The sequence below is a fragment of the Chrysoperla carnea genome, chromosome 4 (genome assembly GCF_905475395.1).
Source record: "Chrysoperla carnea chromosome 4, inChrCarn1.1, whole genome shotgun sequence".
Taxonomy (NCBI): domain Eukaryota; kingdom Metazoa; phylum Arthropoda; class Insecta; order Neuroptera; family Chrysopidae; genus Chrysoperla; species Chrysoperla carnea.
The window spans coordinates 34,500,628-34,525,826 of record NC_058340.1 but is presented as its reverse complement, the minus strand read 5'-3'; the positions used below and the strand labels follow the sequence as shown (position 1 = coordinate 34,525,826).

The following is a 25,199-nucleotide window of genomic DNA, read 5'->3' as shown; positions in this document are numbered from 1 at the left end:
CTATTATCAAATTTTATTTTAAAATCCATCTACATACCCTCCTAAAATCCTAACGTACCATTATGGGAAGGAGGTCATAAACTGCATATTTACAGCTCTGAGCTCAATATTTACGCTTCCTTCTTCCAAACAAAAGAAATTCTCACATAGGAATTGGCTGATAAACATCACTTGTTATAAATATCCATACTTTAAACTATCCCAGACATTATAGATATTACTTTCAGTATAATTTTGCAAAAAGTTTTAAATATTCAATATTTACATTGAAACAGAAAACAAAAACTTTTCAAACACATTCATTTGTTGCAAACGTAAAATAACAATTTCAATATGTTATCAAATTCCAAAACTGCTCAAAAACAATAACCATTAAAAGTTACATAACCTAGATTTTAAATTTGAAAACATAAGTTTTTAATAAATAAAATATATCCAATGACACAACAAAGATTTGCATAAGAGTTATGAAAAGTTGTGTTCTCAAAACGATCTGGTATATAATAACTATAACTCTATTAAATTCTCCCTTAATGTGAGTGATATTCCCGGAACCTGTCCCTACTCCAACACAAAAGCACCGACTATTTATTTTATATCTCACTCACTTAACACATTATCGAAAAACACATTTAAATAAAGAGACAAATAATGCATTTTATAAAATTTTGTACTGTATACAATATATGTATCTCATTTTAATGTACGTAAATTATATAGTGTTAAAAAAAGAAACCACTATAATTATATCTCACATGGTTTAAAAATAAAGGTATCTTTATTTAACTAATACTATTTTATTGGTTGATTAAACAAAGAGACACACAATATGCTATGTACGATAATAGAGGATAGAACGCGTAACATTACTTGCTTTACTTTATGCCACACACTAGGGGCTTCAAGCACCCACAAAATTCAAGTGTTTAGTTGTAAGGTGGCCGTAGAAGTGTGAATACCAAACGGAATCACAGTTACAACAATAAATTTTTTAGAAGAAGAAATAAGATTTTAACCAATATCTTGTGCTTTTTATTTATGTTTATTGTACGAAACTGATGTTATTTTCATTAACGGCGCCTTATTTAAAATTTATTTATTTTTTTGAGAAAAGTGTTTTCTTTATTTTTGCAATTAAGTGAATTTTTTTTGCGACAAAAAGTGTCTTGTTTCAAATTAGTGTTTTGTGTGGATTTTATCTTCACAATTAATAGAATTCTTAAAAGCACTTAGTTTTTTGAGAAAAAAGTGAATTTATAATATGTTTTTTATCGCAATTTTTTTGTGGTGAAACATTATTAAATTTTTAAAAATCAAACAACATTAACAATTTTTATTTATATCGGAAGTGTTCCAATTATTTTTCGACAATCAAAGGATTATTTTTGTGATTACTTCCAACTTTATCTAACAAAGGTATGTTTTACTTCCTTATTAATTTATTAGTTAAATGAGTCACCGATTTCAAGGATTCTCATGTAAGATAAATTTTGTTAAAAGTGGGAAAATTTTGTGTGAATCATTAAAGAAATTAAAAAAGATGCGACATATTCCTGTTTAAATATTCAAAACATTCTTTAAATAAGGTTGTATTGTGTATATTTCTGAGAATTAGAAGCATTCCAAATACATAAACCTCAGTTTGTTGTAGTATTGGTTTTTGTTTATATAGAGCGGCATATATGCACCAGCTTACAATATTGTAATGGCGCCAATAGATAAATAAACTATTATAGGAATTTCCCAAGACAATTTGGTAAATGGTTTATTAATTAATGTCTAGTAGTAATTAAAAATTTCTGAAATTTTTTCCATTACTCACCTTCGACAATTTAAAATTATTTTTCAATAAATATCTTACTACAGCGATAATACAGCGGTCTTAAAATGTGGATCGGGCCAGATTCTTATTTGAAAATAAACGAAAAGTTGTATGACACGCGTTAAGCAACTAAATTTGATAACCGCTGATTGAAATAATTTTTAATGTGATAATTTTTGTCACTTTCTTGCGAAAATTATTCAATGAATGTTAATGAAACTTTTCAATAATATAGTTCACAAATGAGATTATTACATGAAGTATAATTTGTAATGATAATGTCTTACAATAGAACTATAGCGCCATGCAAAAGGTAGTAAAATCTTTCCACTATTTCACTCTTCATATCTACAAACTCAAATTTTATAAGGAAAAAATTATATTTTTGACCATTTTAAACCGCTAGATCGATTTTCTGTTTAGTTTAAATTTCATATTACTTATTTTATAAATTCTATAGCCTTTACATTGGATACTTAATGCCACTTCCATAAATCAAATTAATTTGATAAGATTGAATAAATTTAAACAATTCAAATATATTTGAATCAATGTTGAAATATTTCATTTCACGCATATAAGCTTAAATTTCTACGTTTGTTGGACCGAATCATTTTTACGCTCAAATTTGGTATGGCCATTATGTTGTACTGAGCTAAATGCTTTGACCAAACCTAATTACAAATTCTTTTGATCATGAGTTAAGATTTAACTAATTTTAACGGTTTAATAGTTTTTAATTTTTAATTAATGTTGAAACAATTTACAAGGCATTATGATTTCCGCTTCTATAAAATATTCAATAATACTACCAACATCCTGTTGCCGCGTACACAAGATAAGGATGTAAAGTTTTATGTTACTGTTTTTAAGAGCAGTATTACCAACACATACACTCTCATATACATGTACATTCCGGAGCAGGATATCATAGTCAAGTATTTATGATTCGTATCTAGTAATTTAAATTTTGTAATTTATAATTTTTTATTTTCTGGTTAGAACAGATTCAGCCTTTGGTATCGATTCACTAAATCGAAATCAAACATGACCCTAAACGGTCGCCTTAAAAAGTATCACCTTAAGGTAGTGCTTTCTAAAGCTTGGGAAAGTTCTCGATAAGCGTTTAAAAAGAGAAAGAACACAAATGATTAAGTTCACTGCGACATTACGATCGCCATGCCTGGCTCTCAAAACTTGCTTAAGAGAACGCCGAGGTTTTATAAAGGTAGTATCTAACATAAGGACAGTAATAAAAACCTACTAGTTCGAACCCGTGGGGAATTCCGCTTTGCGGTTCCCGCGGCTTAAAAACAGGCCAGAGAAATAATATATAAGTGATTATTTACTTTCTTTCTATTTATAGGCAATTTTATTACAGATATGATATAAAAATTATATAGCAAACAAAATTAAATTTTAATATTATTTCTCGAGCCTGTTTGTTTTCCTAAGCGGTACATTCTTAGACCGTAAATTTAAATTGAGTTTTAAAATAAGGGGTAAATCATGGATTTTGATAAAGGAATAAGGAAGATGGTAAGGAAAAAAATCGGCTATGGAAATATTTAGAAACACAAAGTCTAGAACAATTTCTTTAGCGTCACGTTTTAAAATACTAAGTAATTTTTTATTTATGTAAATGGCCATTTTTTTACAATTCGTTGAATAGCTTTCTAAATCTGTTGAATTTGCGAAAAATTATCAACGAGTAACATAAGAGTAATTACGATTAGCTAATTCATACTGATGATGATTACTTGGTAGTCGAAATAAGTATTTATATAATACAAAAAACTGATCTAGAAAATTGGCAAAAATCGAAATTTATTTGTTGGATGTTGTAACATATATCCTATATTGATATAGTATATATACTCTATACAATAATTCTGACTCTTTCTTAATATACCCAGTTTTGTACAATAACCTTCTGATCTATTTCCAACAGAATCCAATAAACAATATATTATTGTTATTTAGAAATTTTAATGATCGTTAAAAAAATATTGCCCTGTTAAAAATTTATTATAACTACTTAAATTAATTGAAGTAAACAATAAATTGTTCTCCTACAAAAATCATTTTTTAAAATAGGATTATACGTGTATGTGTGTGATTTTCTTATCCGGAAATATTTAGTCATATGACATCATAAAAATATTTTAATTGTTTTCAGTTTTATTCTTAAATCGCCCCCATAATATTAATAATAATTGTGAGACGAATTAATTTCCTAGTTATTTGTTTTGCTTGGATATTTTATTTATAAAATGTTGTATGTATTTATGGTAAAATGTTTGACATTGAATTAATTATACTAAAGAAATTTTTTTTAATGTATGAACAATATTTTTATTTACAAAATGATTAGATTTTTTAAAGTATTTCTTTACCTCAACTAATTAGTGATATCAAATGAATTTGTTTTGTCTTAGCATTTAAGAATTCCGTTTATCAAAAAAAAGTTAGATAAGATTTCTAAACAATTACTCCATAAAAAAAAGCTCTCTTAGCAATAGATCACAGCTTGAAATCACTTTTCGATTTGTTTTGTCCTTAAAAATATATTATTCATTGATATCAAGTTGAAACTAAAGCTAAAGTTAGTTAATTTAGGCGTATGAGATATTCGGTAATCGGAAACAATAGACCCGGAAAAGTGTGACCGAAATTTTTTTAGGCCCGGATCATAGTTAGAATAACGAGTTGATTGGGTTGAATTTGTCGGCTATAGAGGAGTTGATTGGGTTTTGAGGTTTTTAGTCCATGCGTTCAAAAGTGGGACACCATCACAGAAAATTTTTTCGCTTAATTTTTTCTTAAATCAAAATTTCTAATCTAATTTTCCTAAAAATATATGCGCGGAAAAACTTTTTTTTCTATAACCGTGTTAAAATACACAATCGATTATTTATTTTGGTACTAGCTTCAAATGTAAAGTAAAAACAAGTGTAAACTTACAATTGACTAAATTAATTGGTGAAATACCATGTATAGACAATGGTGATATCCCAACCGTTTGTTTTTTTACGACATATAAGTAAAGAAAGATAGTCAACATACATACATACATGTCACACACACTTAACTGATATAAGGAACATTTTTTACATTTAAACTTTTGTTCCTCTAACGGTTTACAAGATGAGAAGAAATGAAGACCCACTTGACCTATGTTACTCATTTCCCAACTGGACCTCACTTTTTATATCCTGAGGACTATAACAGTTTCAGCTTGATATCTTTCCTCGTTTTTTAGGCAGACAGCCGGAAATGGTCTGATTAAGTGATTTTATCAACACCTTTACCAAAATTTTGCATCAATATTTTTAAGCGTTACAAACTTGGGATTAAACTTAGTATACCTTGATATATTTCCTAAACGTGGCATAAATAGAATGTAACTGCCGAAGAAAGATTTCATGATAGAACTATCTTAACTTCTATAAGATATCTTTTTTCATTATAATTAATATTAAACAGTCATTATTATTATTCATGTGACATCATCATTATGGGTTGTGACTGAATGTATTTAACAAAATATTAAATTGTCTTTTTCTTCTATCAAGAATATTTATTTTTATTAAATATAATGCGTAAACAATAGTTGTTGGGTTGATTGGCCTTGCCAAGGTCAGTCTTCATATCTATCAACCATTTTGTGGGGACAAACCGTCATTTCTTATGTATGTAAAAATTTTTTTTTACTAAGAAACATTATTTTGAATCATATACCCAAAAATATCACCACCAAAAAAAAAAATTAACAAACTCTTGTCAATATGAATCACAATAAAAATTTTGGCTTAGTATATTTCTACATGCGAGGAGATGACTGGTTTTTTTTTGCAATAGAATAAAAATTTCCTTTTAACAACTCGTGTGGAGATTTTTTTTGTTATTGCAAAATCCGGTTCATTTATATTTTGTACAGCGTGTTTCACGAATGAGATGATATAAAATGAAACAATCAAGCACTTAAAATTTTATAACTTATAGTAGACGTTGTGTGATAAGTTAGGTGGAAGGGATGACTGAATCAATCGCAAAGGGATGACTGAAAACGAATGACATTTTCTAATTGAAATTTATAGACATTTAATAATTTTTTGAGAGAAACTTTGGAGTTAAAATTTTGGAATCATACATTGGGTTTGATTAATGAAGACCTTTCGCGTAATGTTAAAGAACACTAGGATAATTTGATGAAACCAAGTCGGTCATCAATCTGAAATTCCTACAACATTTCTGAAACATTCTGTAGTCTTTTTTTTTTCTATCAATATTTCCTATGATCATTAATTCGTAAACAATAATCTTTTTGCGTTTTTTTTGCAAACTGTTACTAAGTAATATGTAAATGAGTTCTGTGAAAATGTATAAATGGATATTTTTTTTTTTAAAGAACAAAAAAGACATAAAAATACTTAATATGAATAAATTATCTTTCATTTGTTTTTGCAAAAAAATAACATCAATTTTCCTCATGTCATACAGAAGTTTTTTTTCTCATTTGCAAAAACTTTTATCTTACTTCATTAAATCAACCCATCTTGCTTTTAGGTTAAGAGTTGAAACACTTGGAAAATCTAAAAGGGTGAGTAGAATGCGTGGATAGTTATGAATTTACCAACGAAAATACTAACATTAATTCTAGTTGATTTTTCGATAGAATTAGGCAAGACTCTCGTCGATAGTTTAAAAGTGCTATAATTTTTGGTCGATGATATTATTTCTATAAGTAATGAGAATCTTAGAAAATTATTTTTACAAAATTAAACCTCAATCTATTTAAAATAAACTAATTGATAAATCAAGAACCTTTGTATAAATTTGAGTAGATTAATGGAAATCAAAAATGTTCTCCACCTAAAATAACATCAAATAAAAAGTCTCATTCAAGATTTTGACAATTTAAAAATTATTTATTCCATATATGTAATATTTTTAAAGGTGTGATTTCTAATTAAATAGTCACGTTTTAAGAAAAACGTGATTTTAAAAAAAATGTTGATTACTACCTAGAATTTCCCCTATATACTTTAATTTTAAATTACATCGGCATTTTTTTTTGTCAAAAATCGTAGACCTGAAATACAAGTTTTTTGACGGCACAACTCAAAAAACCAAATTTTGAATGAATTGTAATTTAACATTCATTAAGCTTGCTTGCTTGGCTGATTTTATGGATGGAAAGCGGAAATAGTAAAAAAAATTTTATAACTTAAAAATAACCACAAAATTGGAATGTAATGACTAAATTTGAGAAATAAAAACTCTTCCGTATCAAAGTTTGATTTTTATTTGTTTGGAAAATTTTTGGAAAAAAAATGTTATCTAATCAATAACTTTTTAACTATCATTCCACCTAAAATTCTAGACAAACAAGTTTTTAATGAAACGGTGAACTTCAATTGAAAAAGATAAGATTTTTTTGTATAGATTTCATAAAAATTCAAACAGAAAATTAAGAACAATTACCTTTTTGTTAAATAATGATAATTTTATCAATTATATAACAAACTGATTGTAAAGCCTGGTGTGAATGTCTTACAAGACATCCATATACAGATTCGATTGTCGAAGTACACATTAGTACCTACTGAGTTCTTAATTTTTCAGTGTTTTTGAATCTCTTATGCTTAGGGTGAATAAGTAGTAGTGATGATAATCTCAGAAAAACCATGCCAAAAAATAACGAATCTATAGAAATATTTCATTTTCTAAAGCATTACTTCATGCTTTGCGAATTATGGCCAAATTTATAGAAGTTTGCTTAGACGCCGTTCTGTAATATGGAAGTAAAAAACTATTTTGAAACAAATTTTTTTTGATATGTCAGAGTTATCATAATTTTAATTTTAAAAATTGTTTTGTTAAGACAATGTTTTGATTTTTTTTGATTTGGATAAATGGCGTCTAAGTAATACCTACTTGTTATTTTCTTTCCGACACACGTGTGCTAAAAATCACATTGAATTTCTTAAGTTTTGTAAATATAACAAAAATTTTTTTTGTTATTTTTATTAAAATAAATCAAAAAGTTTTTTTGTATAATAAATTTTTGAATAGAATAAAATGTAAATATTTGGATTTCAAAAGCATTTAAAGAGAATATAAATTTTTTGATATTCAAAGCACTCCAAAACAATTGTTTCTTACACGTGGAAAAACATTTTTCGTAAAAAGTTCATAGTATTCATCAAAATTAAATTTTTGAACTTCATTTCCAAGCAATCTGAATTTCAAACTTTTTCCGTTAATTCTTGATTATTCAAAACTATTTCTAAAAAATATCAAATAATTGTATATCTTGGTGATTTATTTCAAACTTTGTTCTGGCTTTGTATCTTTTTCGATGAAACTCGATTTTGTAATAGCGACGGATATAAAAAAAAAAAATACTTCTCAAAAATTGCCATCAGATCAATTTCATTTCCAAACTTTAATCTTTATTTTGTTTTTCAAAATCTAAAAACAATGAGGAAATTACTTTTACAAAATTTACATTTTTAATTTTATGGCATATAAATTTAGCCTCCATTAAATGATGATTTCAAAAGAAATTTGTAATTTTTTTCTGAATTACAATAAATATTTATTAAAGCCTATTTCATTTAAAATAATCAATTAAAAATGTAAATAAAATCAATTAAAATTAAATTTCAACACAAAGACGTAACACGAGTATTGTATTAAGGTAATGCTCTCACGGTATCCTGCTGTGAATCAATGATTTGGTATGAGATGTCAAGTGACTATAATCGCTTCTGATCTAGCCAATATTTTTTGTGAACCTCGTAATATTTACTTGCATACTTGCAATAGACAGAACACTATCTAGAACGCAGAAGTTTCCATCTTTCCTTAGAAAAACAGGTCCTTATTTCCCACTTGGAACTCCTCTATAATCTTGCAATCATTTTCCAAAGCTATATTATCATTTAATTAGTAAACATGACAAATTCGACAAAATCTTTGCTATTTCGAAAAATGGAAAACAAACTTTTCGATAAAGTAACTACGTGTAAACCTCGAAATTTTTTCTCACATTTTAATCAAAATTGGTATATGATAACTTGCCATCCGAGGCAAAATGCGTAAATAAAGCCCTGATATTTGACTAAAATGCAAAAAGTGGAGAGTTTTTTTAAATAAATTTCAGAAAAAACAAATAATTGTACCTGCAATCATCGATTACGACACTCTCTTTAGGAGTTCTAGTAATCGTTCTTCCTTAAACACCTTTCATGTATAAAATTATACTTCAGAAATTCGCTATAGGAAATAACTAACTACCTATAGCTGTAACTTACTGCTGTGTTGGTTGAATTTTTTTTTTTATAAATGTAAAATATCTAGGAAATAAATACGAATTAATGCTAATTATAATAATCTACACATAAGAAATATATTTATTATATTTAATTATTTTGTTTAATTTTATTTAATTTTTTAAGTAGGCGTTTTGGCATTTCCTCTTAAAAAACATTTAACAAGTATTTTGTATAAATTTTGTGTTTAGTATTTAGCAGAGTATCAAAAAAAAAATCTATTTTAAATAATATTTAACAAAAACTTAATTTAAAAATATAATTAATAGGTCTAGGGTAAGAAACTCATTTTAAAACGGCTAGAAATTTGAGATACTATATTGTCACTAACTTTTTCTGCTACAATAATTTTCATAGTCAAATACTTAGTTTTCTTTCAGTAGGACCTGCAAAATTTAATTCTATAGCAAGCTTAAAATTGAAGTGTATTCTTTGAAGCCAATATTTAAATAAGAAGATCATTCTTATAAAAAATAAAAAAATCATTTTAAGACACTTGAATTAACTAGGGTCCTCCACCTTAAACTTGAAAAATTGTTATTCTTAAGGTATTTTTGCTGTTTTAATTCAATTAACATGGTCCTAATACATGCTAATGAAAATTTCCAGTTTGTCTGAAAGAGAGAAGTCGCTATGAAAATTTTCGTGGAAGAAAAATAATTGTTGAAAGACCACCTTGAATAAGCCTTCTGAAATAATCTTCAAATACTAAACCTGGCCCCAGACTTACTAATAGCGATTTAGATGGATATAATAATAATAGCAAAAGACAACAATTTTTTATTTTAATATTTTTTAAGCATATTTACACAAAACGGTGAATTAACGGATAATTTTTGGTTTGTTAATATTATGTTAATATTTTTGATAATAAGATACTTAAGTTAAAAATGAATAAATAATAAAAAGAGCGAGAGGTTTCGACCCGGTAGGAACTATGTTCTTTTTGCTGGAGTTAATGTAGGTATGTTTAATTTAAAAAAAAAAAACTAATTTTTTTAATTAAAAGTTCGAAAAAAATCTTATGGCATGGAAGGTTTTTGACCTGACAACCTACCCCATGAAGAATGGATACCGTAACCACAAGACCATTGCGTCATTGAGAGTAATAGACATCCAAATTGTTTCTCATTTTAAAGCTGTGCACAGGTATTTCCATTTTCGTCCCCCAAGCGGTATCATACATTTTATAAAGAGCACACCCTAGGAGCGGTTTTTTTTTAAATTCGAGATCAAATATCACATTTTAATATAATGTAATAATTGCAATTTTCCGAATTCCTTACTTTCTCTGGTCTTCTGGTCTTTTTAGCTTACAAAATACTTATTTGCGCAATATATATTAAATACGTTTCAAAATAAATAAAAAAAATGTTGTTCAGGGAAAATTAAATTTAAAAAATACTTCCTAATTAAGGAAAAATTCTCATTAAAAGTTTTTTTTATTTTTCTTTCTTCAACTTTGTAATATAAATTTTAATTAACAATATATATATTTTTATGTAATAATCCATACAGCCAATCAGGTATTACATTTTTATGTAAATTTATTTTTATTATGTGGCAATCACCACACATCCAACATGATTTTATATAAAATAATGTAACACACATATACATGGATAATTACGTAACAGTATATTTAAATTTTATATAGTATTGGTATAATATGTATATGAAGTTGTATACCAAGTTATGTAAATTTTATTAGTATGAATACAAAATTATTTTGTATATCCTCTGATGCAGTCATTAGTGCCACTTTGTATTAAAGTGGATCTTGATTACAAGTGAAATTTACAAAATTTAAAAAACATCCGACAAATTTTTCGGGTACGAAACCCAAAACTTGAAACATAGCTAATAACACTGTCCGTCAAATTACCTATCAAACGAGACCAAAAAAATTAAAATCCATAGACACACACACACACACACACACATAGCGGTCAAACTTATAACACCCCTGTTTTTTTAGTTCGGGGGTTAAAAATAGCGTTGGCAATGGTAAGACAAAGTTGGATATTTCAAATATTTTCCGTTTAGTTAACTGTGTAACCGATACACGTTCCCCAAAAACGCAGCGAAAATTACTAATTTTTAAGATATTTAAAAAAAATCATTTTTCATGTTCTTTAAGCAAACTGTAATTTCCAGAACGTTTTGCCGTTGCTAATACTGCGCTGGGTTGAGTATTCAAAGCATCTTAGCGTGTATGTAATTTTAATTGGTCAGATAAAAATTTGATTGCTTTACTAGCGCACATACAACGTTAACTCTCAGATGCAAGAAATACTTCGTCACAATCTAAGTTCGATAAGGAAAGGAATATCCCAAAATTAGTCGCCTAAAAATAATGTATTGAAAACGTTGCCAGCCCTTGTACCATAACATATTAAAGCTTGTGATACTCAGAAATTTTTGATCGTGCGAATAAGCTTACAATTGGCGAACATCTATTTTTGGTATTACAGTAGGAAGAAATTTTCAATCCTTTTTATTGAATATCGGAAAAAAAATTTATTTTCACTAAAATGCATGCTTTGTTTTTCAACGGGTGATTGTGTCTCCGTAATATTATAAGATTATTAGTTAGTTATAATGTTGGTGCTAGATGCTAAGCTTGTTGCTAGAAGTGTTTGTGTGTGATGAAAGCGGAAGTAAAACATGCACCAGAAGAATACTATAAAAAGTATTAATAACATTGTAACCTTGAACAGGGTTATGGAAATAATATATACTGAAGTAAATATGTATAATGTTTTTGTGTAGTATATAGAGAAAAAGGAAATATAAGCTAGTAATTATTATACATGTGATTATAAAGTTTAAATACTTATTATATTGGACAAAATTATAGCTTTTGTTATGTTCACATGACTTCAAATGATGCTGTAAGAGAACGGATTCCGAAATTAAAATTTTGAAAACCTACAACTTAAGTTTGAGAAACTGCTAGCTTTAAAATTTAAATACCCAAATGCCTAATTTATTTGGAGTATTCCTTAAATAAAGACGATAATCTATGCGTTTTCCTAGGGATGATATAAAGTATAAAATTCGTTATTTCAAGAAAAAATCATGCATAAAAATTATGTTGACGACTATAGTTAGAGTATTAATGGTTGAAGAGCGATATCTATATTATCAAATTTATAAGCATGCACTTGCACACCATATATTATATATTTTTTTAGTTGTGTGATATTGTAAAGCCAAAATTAACTTATTACTTGACTACAAAGCATGTATATGGTTTATTGGTATGTACCGTGCAATAAACCAATACTTTTTTTATAATACTGTAGGTTTTCACAATCACCTTAAATGTTTGGAAAAATCACAAAATGCAAAAAATGGTCCTTTTTAAGCCTGAAAAATTGTGCTAAAAGATAAATTTTGAAGAATAATTATAGATTACTTCATACTTTGAATTTTTTTGTTAAATTTTAATTTTCATGTATAATAAATAACTGACATGCGCATTTCTTCACTTGCGATAGAATCAACAGCTCAATAAAATGTCATGAGTCATTTTTTCACGGCTTATAGGGACTTTGACTACCTATAATAACTAATTAAAATTTGAACCTTGACATTTAATGCTGTCGCAACTGGAGAAAATAACGTATCATCACAAAACCATTCAAGAACATGTGGTTACTCCAAGTAAAAAATATCATTGTCACAATTTCTTGTGACATGCTTTGTCTCAATTTTCTACTGAGTCATTATTGATAAGATTTCTACAAGTAATATTATTCTTTATGTCAGTTTAAAAAAAATTTACTCACAAAAAAAAAAAAAAAACTATAAAATTCGTTGACGTATGTATAATTTTTAAATAAAGGAAATGTATATAAATATACATAAGTATATTATAAAAAAAACTTCGACTTGCGGTTTTGTGTAATTTTAAAATAAAACCCGGAATTATCACTAAACAACCAACCAATGTCTATTATAATAAATGTATTCAATAATTTATTATTGTTTTTTTTTTCTACTATAGCACTATGAAAATGACCTTCATTTTAATTTATAATCTTCCAACATCGTTTGTATGTTTGTTCGTCGATTCTCTATGTTCAGTTCTCTCTGTTCTCTGTTTGTTGTTCATTTTATGTTTCATTCTTTCTTTGATGCTTTAAGTTTTTAATATAAAACGTGTCGTGTTGTCGTCAGACGATATAATATTTTACTTCCTAGTGCGTATATTTATTATATACAGGCTGGTCTAAAAAAAGGTGTTCCTCTTCAGACTTCACATATGTATGGAATGCAACTCGTGTTCACAAAAATAAAATTGTCATGCAAACATCTTTTATCATTATAGAGAGCATTATTTAACTTTAAGCCTTCTATATAAGACTTCTATACGCGCGTTAGACGATATTATATCAATAAATAATATTCGCTAGAGTAAAATCTTATGGTTTAGCGTCAAACACATGGTATGAATATACCATAGCCTAGAACACCTTAACCTAGAAAAATACAACAAAATCAATCGAAAAATGACACCTATATAATAATTATTAAAGCTGTACAACAAACTATTAACTAAGTGGTTCTGATCTTTGATAACTTATGATTACTGTTCATAGAAGGCGTTTTTTATGCCTGCCGAAAAAAATTTGGATTGACTTTTAACCTTTTTCTCGTGATCTAATCGAGCTGAAACTTTGCAGGCAGATTCTTGACGACATAAAACGATATATTAATTGCCAATATATAGAAACCTTTATTATGTTAAATTTAAGTATACATCGTTTTAACAAGCCCAAAAAATATATCTTATTTAAATTACTTTCAATAGGTTTTCTTAGGTTTTTAGATAAATTTGCCATTTTCAAATACATTTTCTCTTTTTTTTTTTTAAATTCAGACATTTAATCTTTATCTTTTATTTAAATATTGTGTTCTTGTAATAATTTATTGATTATATTTTCAATAACTTATTTATTATTTTTAATCGAAGGTAATTAAAAATTCCTTGAAATTATTCAGTTTTGATATTCGTAGAATTATAATTCATTTTGCCTTTTAAATCAGAATAATAATTTATAACGATTTACTAATATTTGATACATTTATTAGTCAATGTCTAGAAAAATGACGGTTTTAAAGTTCAACAACATGAGAAAATTTTTATTATTTTCATTTTCATGATCACTCCGTATTTAAATACTTCGTCTTTGTCCATTAGACAGTTTTTATTATGTAGTTAAAGTACCAGCTAAAATTTATTAGCTAACAAGCTAACATCACTGCTAATATTAATATATAAGTTAAGGTATTTTGATTATCATATGAGGAAAAGAATAATTACTTTATCTATTACAGCTTACAACATAATATTCTATTTATGTGTTGAATTTTTCCAACCTTCAAAGGTTTCCTCAATAATAGAGAGGTATTTATTTTCATATACAGGATGAATATTTATTATTCAAAATTATTGTCCTTAAGAAAAGTTGAACTAAAACAAATATTATCCTTTGTCCTGCGGTAAAATTTAATCAAATAAACATTTAATAGTTTGTAAAAGAACAATTTTGATAATTATAAAATCGATAAGTGATTGATTTACTAGTTATTGTTGCGGTATTGAAAGACTTAAAACAATGAAGAAAACCCGATTAAACTGTCTACTGAACCACTGTCCAACTGTCCAAAAAATTCACTGGAATTTTGCAATAAAAAATAATTAATTTTCAAAATTTCATATTTAATAAAATATAATATTAAAAAACAAATTTAAGTTTTATCTAAAATTTGATAAAAATTATCGTTAATATTGATTTAAATAAACAAACAGCTTTTCTAAAGAAATTTTATTTTATAAATAAAAATTATTTCTAAAAGAATTCTAACAAAAACTAATATTAAAAAAATAATTATTGATATATGAATTGGTTTCTTTGTAAAAATCGTTGAACTATTGAGGAAGAAGATATAATATGAAAGACAAATGAAAACGGTAAATTCATCGGTTTTATAAATGAACAAATCAAGAGAATGATGATAAAACGCTTCAAGCTATTTGGTGTTCGTTTTTATTATTTTTTGTAAAGAGATTATTAGTTAAAAATTTTATATACATTTTTAGGTGCTAATTGCTACGTTCCCTTTTATATTTAATAAACAATTATTATCTATTGATAGAAATCTAAACAAGAATACAAAATTAATGACTTTATTTAAGTTATTTTTAGAACATCTGCTAACATTTATGGAATTTTAATTCCTTAGAACCGAAAAATTTAATAATTAATTTTCCTATAAAAGTTTTCAAGAGAGCAAACCCCTTAGTTTTTGTGAAAACCATCTTTGAAAAATAAGCGTTAAAATAGGTTATGGGCCACGTAAACTTTTTAACTATGAATGTAAAGTAAATTTAACACTTAGTTATGAAATTCGTATGCTTGCTTTTAATACAACTAAAAGAAATATTTAAATACTAGAACATTTTAATAAGAGAAAATATTTTGATTAGAAATATTCAACCGGAAATGGCCTGCATACCTTGAAGTTTTTGATACTTATTACTTTTTATAATTAAAGAAATAAATCATCCAAATCGTTTTATATTTCACAATGACTTAATAAGTTTGTTTGTCGAGTGATAAATATTTGAACAAATCCGAAAGCGACGGATTAAAAAAAATTAAAGCAAGTATCATTTAAAAACAATAATACAAAATCGAAAATGTAATATTTAATAATAAATATTTATTTAAATGAAGATATTGTTGATAATATCAAATGTTAAAATTATTATCTTTACGAGGAAATACCACCTCATATTGGAAATTTTATTTAATTTGAATTTTATACCGGTTGTTATTATTCATATAAATTAAACTATACACTACTATCTTATATTGGTTATAATATTTAAAAAATAGGGGAAATCAAATCTTAAATTATTTGGGAGCAGTTATATCCGTTTGAAATTTCATTTTATTCAAACTCATCATGGCTCAAATGTTTAACTTGACTCTTAGCCTTCAATAATGATTTTTTCCAATCACAAATCAAAATATTTATAAGGGAACTTTGATTTACAAATATATTAATATATAAATTTCTTCCTGGGCTAAATGCCCCAATTTCCAATCTGTACGTTGTGGCCTCCTACGTGTATCGAAAATCAGTAGCTAAATTTCATATTAAATATTTCGAATAATTGATTAAATAATTTACAGTAATTTCCACAACAAACCTTATTTTGGACTGCCTGAGATCCGTCCACTGTGAATCTAAATAAAAGTGTCCCGTAATATTTAAGGGTTTCCCCTACAATAGGCATATTCGACCAATAAAGTAATAGGTTAAAATATTATTAATATTGATTTTATTACTAATTAATTTTTTCTGTTTTAAATATATACCATATATTTTATAAGTTTTATTTTAATTATATCATTGTTTTGTTTGACACACAACTAAAAATGATTATATACGTTAATCATAATTCTCTTTTTATTAATTTTTCAATAATAAATTAAAAATATTTTTATTTATAAATAATATTAATATTTGATTGTAACATAATAAATATTAATCAATATATGAAATATGATATTTAAATTAATAATCTGTAGTATATACATGTAATGCCATCTGTTTTTATTTGCTTTAATTTTATTATATTTATGTGTTTTTATTTGATATTATTATTATAAATAAAGTCGTATTGTTTAATTCATATAACTTGGAACAAGAGTTAAACATTTCAGTAGGAGATCTCTGTAAATAGAACAGGAGAAAATGTAAAAGTCTCTTGTCACTTCGAAATTTTAATAATCCAAAAACTGTATCTTCCAATTCGTTTAACAAATCGATTATTTGGGAAAAATAATACAAGATCGAATTAATTTGAGAGAATAAAACATCTCAATAGGCTATTTTAGTGGATAAACATAAAATTCTACTTTCAGTAAAATAGAAATATTTAATATAGACAAAGTTATAGAAAATAAATTTTACTATATGTTATCTTTGAATGGATATTTAACCGGACAGTTATTTGGCTTCATAAGATCCTACGGCTTGTTTAGGTTAAATTCCTTTGTGATGATTGAAACGATTGAGGTCGTACTTCTACTAAAATGATTCTTAAATTACAGGAATCGCGAATTATATTTTTTTCTATCAAACTTTGTGTTTAATGTTTTATCATAGTTTTTTAAATCAATTTTATTGATGTAAAAAATGAAATGAAAAATATTAATCATCGGCGCCGGTAACTGAGACGCTTCCTCAATAATTAATAAATTAAAAAAAAAATTAATCTATAGATTTTATTGTTTACATTAGTTTAAAAATAAACATTTATTTTAATAAAAGTAATTCGTTGATTACTAACTGAAATGCGACGCTTTTAATTATGGTACAATTCCGATGCTATAATTATATAAATTATAGTCCAAGATCTCATTCCAGTAACAATTACTTACGCTATTAACAACTTAAAACTAATTAAACAATTCTGCTCCAAAAAAATTTTCTTGACATAAAGAATTTATAATTTTGTCTACGCACGGATTTGTAATATTTTCTAAAATGCATTTATCATTTTTATATTTTATAACGTATATATAACCGCCTTGGGAGCTTAGACTATTTATTTATAATAATATCTGTGTACTGTATAATTAGTAATAGTGAACCATATATATTATTTTAAAAATAAAATTTGTGCAGCCACTAATTACAATTTGATGGCCATGCAAATAAAAAATAAATAAATATTTTAGAAATATATATATAATTATATTTATTATAATCACTAATTAGTATTTTAATATGTATATTTATTTATATTATAATAATAGGTCTAGAATCAATTGTAAAATTTGACAATCATTTTTAAACGACTGGAAATTTAATAAATTGTTATCAAAACTGAGCCTTACATCTTTTTCCCTCAGAAAAATTTGTATTGTCAGAAATTTTCCTTTCAAGAGAACTTTTTGAAGGTTTGATGAAATGTTTCTTATGTTTTCGTTTTATTCAGATATCTTCTTTGAATATTGCTCTAAATGAATATTTATCTTCAAGCTATGAGCAGGACGACCGAAATCTACAAAAGGACACCACGTTAGATCCACCAACTTTTTAGCAATATTTGCTGAAAACTACAAATCTTTTAAATCATTTTTACAACATAGACAGATTTTCAGTTGGCAACACTGGCCTGCACAAAGTTTTCAGTTATTTAAAGACCAATCACAACATAATAATTCCACATATACAAACTATAATTAATTAATATAATAATAAATTTATTGATATATAAATTTTTAATTGATGATTCAATCACATTCCTTGCATAGATGTTCTGTTCAGTTTATTTTCAAATGTTATTTTAATGCAAGAACAAGTTTATATTTAATTGGTTTAGTGTTTTAGAAGGGTAGACTACTATCATAATAATTGGATTGTAGAATTTAAATATTATTTTGTTGTATAAATTACATTTTGTAATCCCCCAACAGCTTTAATTTTCACACATACAAATTTTGAGAATGGTCTCTAAAGATTTTGAGTTTTTGACGATGAAAATCTTATTTTTTAATTCACATTCTCATAAAATAATTTGCATATGACATAATCTAATTCTAACAAGTGAAAACAAACAATTGATTGAGTTAAATGTTGTAATACCATGTATAGACACTGTTGATGATCCAATTAAATTCAAATGTCACCTTATTTTTTGGACACAGTATTACAGGATAAAAATTTGCACCTAATTTGCGCCCTCGCGGGTTAACAGTGATGTTTACGAAAAAAAGTTTCAAACAAAAGTTGTTTATTTTTCTATTAGGAACATTTTTTATATTATACTTTTGTTCTATCTCTAACTCTTGAAATGTATGTAATAACGAATAATTAATACATTTAAGTGTTTATTTAATAAAACATCTATGTTACTTAATAAAATTCAAACCAGGAAGACGGAACGACTTTAAAAATACTAGAATAATAGACTATTGTCAGTGTATATAAAAACATTTTTTTTTTTTTAAATTTTATTTTACTGTTTTAATTTGTGTACGGCCTTTCGCATTTTTAATATAAAATAAAAATAATTCTCTCAAGACTGTTGTAACAAAATACGTTTTATGCGCAATCATATTTAAGTAATTCTTACTTATGACATTACTGTATTATGACTTATAGTGTTGGTGGTGTTGGTTTGCTTCACGGCGTTGATATGCTTATACAATACCAACCAATATTACTTGTACAGAGATATTAGAAAAGAATGATCTAAATTTAACAACCCCCATATAATATCTAACCCTGAAAACGCTGGACAGTTGATACCCTGAAGGATCTAAGCGCTTGCTGAATTCTTAAATGACTTAACGAAACGTAAAGACTAAATAAAATAATATATTTTAATATTTATCTGACAATTATCTGATTATTTACAAATTTTCTCAAAAATTTCAAGGGAAAATCACAAATATAAAATCGCATGAAAAATTACTTCAAATATTAAAGAAATAAGACGATTCTAATTGAGAAGTATCCAATTTCACCATAATTTTTTATTATCTGAGAATTTTTTTTTAATTATCCCGATTTTTTCAAGCTTTCATAAAAAAAAAACAACGTCTGCATTTTATACACCTTTTTGTTTGAGGTTATGCGATCATTGGAGCAATATGACGATGAAAATTTGAATTTGTTACTAATAAATAGGGAATATATAAAATTTTGGAGGTCTGACTTGACTGAAATTTTAATCAACTATCGTTAAAGAAACTAACCAAATATTTCAAAGTGGAGCTTGATAAAGAGAAAATTTATACTTTATTTCAATTTAAAGAGTTCTGTTAGGGCGATTTAATCTAATCAAGCAAACATAATACAAAATCTTGTTTATTTTTCCTAAATGAACGATTCATAAAGAATGTGTTTTATAACTATAATTCATTAAAAATCACTTTGTAGAATACTAGACCAATATTAAACAATATTATTATGAAGTTTTTACTTACATTGGTTTTATCTAACTTCCTTATTTAATATTACTATTCTTGAATTCATTTCAAATCATAACTTTTATTACAAATCTGTTTGTAATCGATTAAGTAATAATTTTATATAGGTTTCTCCTTTTATTATTTCATACATTTCTTTCTTTGATTGTGTGTGTGTATATATAAAAACTACACTGATCGTCAAAAGTTTGGTCAATATGTGCATCTTTACTTCATCTGTAATATTATCTCTTCTAATTCAGGCTTTATTATCTATTCGAAAGAAACTAAACTTTAATTTCAAAGCCACACATTTTATAAACAAGAAAGTGACCTGTCATCCACTTTGAGTCTCAATTAAATATATCTTCTCTTTTAAATATGGGATCATAACGTTAATACAAAATGATGTTAATACCTTAATCTACCACCGGATGAAACTATCTGCCTGACAGATTATATCTCGCCATAAAAAACAACAGTTGAAGAATGAATTAAATTATTATTTAGAATATATTTTTTGCTTAGGTTATTATTGAGCTTCAACTTAAATCATTAACTTTTAAGCTGTTTTACATTGCAAAAATCATCCAACAGAAGAAATTCGATAATGTATTGTATTTAATCAAAAGTAAAAATCAATTTAACAAATCTGTTAGTGTACAAGGGCGAATTTTTTGTCTCTTAAGAAAATTGAATAGGTGCTATAATTATTGAGCAGAGAATACAAGCGGAAATATGACAAATATCGATTTCAACACGAAATTTTACTAAAGTAGCCCCTGGCTTAAACTGTAATGTTAATAATATAATTTTGTATATCATAAACAAATACACACACCGTTTATAGTCGGGTAAAAAAAATTTAACCTACTTTTAAAAATCTTTTTATGTAAAAAAATCCATAATGACATAATCAAAGAAATCATGTACAAAACACTTCCCAATTGTACAACAAAAAAAGAAAAAAAAATACACGCACTTACGTAACGCTGAAATAAAGTCAAAACATTTTTTTAATTAGTGTATAATAAATATTGTAATGGACGAAATCATGATTGTGTAATCATTTTTATTTTCCCTTCCTATCCATCTCATAGTAAGTAACATTCTCACCGTTCATTTAATAAAAATATTAGCAAATAATCAACATATTTATAAAATTTTTATATAAACAAATTTTTTTTAAGAGTTGTTAATTTACAAAATTACGTAATAATTTGTACAGAACAGAAATATTCATAATATTACAATTTTATTTACTAAACCACACAAATTAATTTAGTACATTACCCGACACAGATCGATATTTTTTTAACAATTTAAATGACACAATTTATCTTACATGACGAAAAGTTATTATTTTTTTTCATTTTTAATTCGAATTTTAACTAATAGGCTGTGAGTCCATAGTGAAGTAAAATTCTGTGATTCTTTATTTTCTGCCTTTTGGTAGGATTGACAATATAAAGTTGACCCAATGTAAATTTTCTTTAAACATATACCGCAGGAAAATCCGAAAAAAACCATTTCGATTGTGATTTTGATTAATGCTAAAATAATCACAAAATTCGGACTTATTATGGACTAACGGTTTAAAATAAAATACCTTAAATTAATTTAATTAACATATGTTTTTGTTTTGTTACAGACATTTACGGTGGTTAGGATCAATTGGTATGAAACTATTGCCTGCATTACCACCCGTATTTGCGGGCAATCAACTGCCATTACAACCATCCACAATGGACTTAAAACCGCAAACAACATGGCCGCTAACATTTAATCCATCGGAATTATTATGGCGGTATCCAATTGGATTACCATCATCACCACTGATGGATTTCAAAACACATTTACCAAATAATTTAGCAACAGATCCACGAATATGGTCACGTGATGATGTAGTCTCATTCTTACGTTGGTGTGAACGAGAATTCGATTTACAACCATTCGATATGGAAATGTTTCAAATGAACGGTAAAGCCATGTGTTTGTTGACACGAAACGATTTAGCGGAACGATGTCCTGGTGCTGGAGATGTTTTACATAATGTATTACAATTATTAGTACGTGATGCCTCGTTGTTACAACGGTGTTTACCTTCAAGTCCTGTGACACCAACTTCAAGACACGCATATCCATTATCACCGCATTCACATCCTCCTACACCAAATTGGAATATCTTGTCACAAGGTGCGACGGCGGATCACTTTCAAAATGCAGCTCATGCAGCAAGTTTAGCACATTTTATTAATCAAGGTAATTCAGTAACGTTGAGTCCTGCACCATCGGTGGATAGCCAATCGGGAAGTCCACAACATGCAGACAACAATAGCAATCCACCACAATTACCACCAATTTTTGTACCAAAAACTGAATGGACCTACAATGGTAATGGAAGCAATCATTCGGATTCCGATGAAGATAGTTACCATGAAAATAGTCCACAAAATGGTCATCATACAGAAAGTCCACCAAATACACCAAATTTATTAGCACCACCACCATTACGCAGTCCTAAAAAGGAGGCGCTAACTCCATCGTCATTCAGACCAGCACCAACAGCTGCACGGGAATTTTTCCCAAGTGATGCACCACCTGAACCAAATACAAGTAAGTATTGCACTTCTTTAATAAGTTCTCCATTTTTAAAATCACCCCTACCAAACTAAAATTGAAACCCATTTTTTCTTAAGATATTTTTGCTGCATTCTTGCATACTGACCCTTAAAATAATAAATGTATTACTTCTCTGCTCTTTGTTAATAAAAATATGATAAACTTTAACTTTCAATGCAAAAAAAGATGTCTCTCTCCCGCCGAAAGTTTTCTTTTTATTTTCCTTGAATTCCCAAAAAATAAAATTCTAAATTAAATTTTTTTTTATAGATGGCCGATTATTATGGGACTTTTTACAACAATTGTTAAATGATCCATCACAGCGTTACACGAATTATATTACATGGAAGAATCGTGAAACGGGTGTATTTAAAATTGCTGATCCAGCCGGTTTAGCGAAATTATGGGGCATCCAAAAGAATCATCTTTCAATGAATTATGATAAAATGTCACGAGCTTTACGTTATTATTATCGTGTAAATATTTTAAGAAAAGTTCAAGGCGAACGTCATTGCTACCAGTAAGTATTTTATGCTGTTTTTTTAATCACTTCCTCCTTTTTTGCTGAAGCTATTTAAATATATTTTCAAGGCCATTTTAATTAAAAAATAATACCGACTGAAAGAATGCAAATGTTTTTCTGTCCGCTTTTGAAATCCGGGTACATGAAATTGTTCAAGCGGTCAAAAGCAATATTAATTTTTCTTTCTAACAGACTCGAGTAAAAATGTCTAGCTGTTATTTTCTTAATTCGATTTGTTTAAAACACACACAGCTGAAGCTTCCGCACTTCAACTTACGTGCGACAATCGTTTAGTCAGAAAAGTTGGATAAGAAAACTTTTATTACGCTATCAAAACTTATATTACGCTGGCTGTTTCTACAAGTTTGCGGACTCAACGTGCTGGTTCTAGTGGCCTCTCTAGTCAGTAGTAAGGCTGCCGATCCGCAATCGAAATTTGAAGACAGGCTTGGCTTAATAATAAAATTTGAGATTCTTGGGTGACCGCGATATTAAAATGTTTTTTATTAATCAGGGTGTTGGAAATAAAATTTTGGGTGTTAAAAAATGAAAATCCTATCCTGTCGAAGTCAAACGTTTTAAGAAGCAGGCGTTGCCTAAAAATAATTATTATTAAATTCAAATTAAATGATTATTAGCGCTTAAGGAACGAAAAACTCATAAAACTTCGACATTAACTAAGACGTATCGGTTCATTATTCATGGCCATAGTTGATTTCATTATCCGTTTCTGGACGTAGAAATGTAAAACCTTGTGTTATTTAATTGCCAGTCCCATTTGTTAAAATTTTTGTTATTAATGTTATCACTTTTTTGTTTACAGATTTTTAAGAAATCCATCAGAATTAAAAAACATCAAAAACATCTCATTATTACGCCAACAAATGTCACCCACCCAACAACAACAAAATCAACAATCGGTTCATCAACAAAATCAACAAGCAGCTACACAAAATGGTTCAATGATGTTAATAAAAAATGAACAACAAAATTTAAAAAATATCACAGCATTACGTCAACAAATGTCACCAAATAACCATCAACAATCAATTGCCATTACAAATCAATTAAATTCAACAAATAGTGCAATATTAAATAGTAAAACAAATGAACAGAAACAAACTGAATTAAAAAATTTATCATTAATGCGACCATCATTAGTACAAAATAATTCACAAGTGACAATGTCCTTAAAAACATCACCAGAAATTACAATTAAAATGGAAGAACATCATCACTCCCCACCATTAAGTCATCACCATCAAATGGACACATCATCATCATCGTCTACGTCGTCAACATCAAATCAAAGGCATAAAGTGAATACCCCGATGGACGATGAAGATATGCCGACCGATTTGAGTATGATCCATCCTACCGACTTAAGTAGTAAATCCGATAAACATCGAATTAGTGTTTTATGTGCATCTGAAATAAACCGGGACTCCACAGCGTATTCAAACAAAATGGCAGTTAGTGATAAATAATTTAGACTCGAAACAATTTTGTGTCATAGACTGGCTTTTTAGCCCCAAAGTGTGTATTTTGAACAATTATAATATAGACAAAAAAAAAACATTGCACTAATTATTATAAACAATTTTTAAAGAGTGCCAACTTAGTTTTAATAAAATTTTGAAAAAAAAACCAATATGTGATTGAAAATAGTAACTTTAAACTAAAAATCGACTAAATGTGCCAAGAAAATTTTAAAAGAAAAATTATATTTAAAAAAAAAATTATTTTTATACTAAAAAAATTAAATTTTAGGTAGCTAAAAATTTTTTGAAGAATTAAAAAAGTGATATCAATATTTTTGAGAAAATTCTTTTGTTCAATTTTTTTTTTAGTTCTTCATGCAAAACAAAACCACATTTTCGTAAAAACAA

The 25,199-nt window shown here is 27.0% G+C and overlaps 1 protein-coding gene across 3 annotated transcripts; it reads left to right on the top strand.

Annotated features, from left to right (window-relative positions):
* Nucleotides 1-917: 917 nt before the first annotated feature.
* On the top strand, nt 918-24,922 carry LOC123299138 (ets DNA-binding protein pokkuri). 3 transcript variants are annotated; one of them, XM_044881392.1, is made up of 4 exons: nt 918-1,416; nt 21,817-22,781; nt 23,058-23,307; nt 24,134-24,922. In XM_044881392.1, exons 2-4 carry the CDS (start codon nt 21,845-21,847, stop codon nt 24,795-24,797), a joined length of 1,851 nt encoding a protein of 616 aa, XP_044737327.1. In that variant the 5' UTR covers nt 918-1,416; nt 21,817-21,844; the 3' UTR covers nt 24,798-24,922. The 3 variants fall into 3 exon arrangements, with proteins under 3 accessions (XP_044737327.1, XP_044737326.1, XP_044737328.1); XM_044881391.1 differs by lacking the exon at nt 918-1,416 and adding an exon at nt 21,382-21,520; XM_044881393.1 differs by lacking the exon at nt 918-1,416 and adding an exon at nt 21,600-21,617.
* The last annotated feature ends 277 nt before the right edge of the window (nt 24,923-25,199 follow it).

Coding starts and splice junctions, on each gene's coding strand:
- LOC123299138 (XM_044881391.1), top strand. CDS start 21,492: ATGACACAATTTATCTTACATGACGAAAA. Junction 21,521..21,816: donor TTTATCTTACATGACGAAAA/GTTATTATTTTT, acceptor GTTTTGTTACAG/ACATTTACGGTGGTTAGGAT. Junction 23,308..24,133: donor GGCGAACGTCATTGCTACCA/GTAAGTATTTTA, acceptor TTTTGTTTACAG/ATTTTTAAGAAATCCATCAG.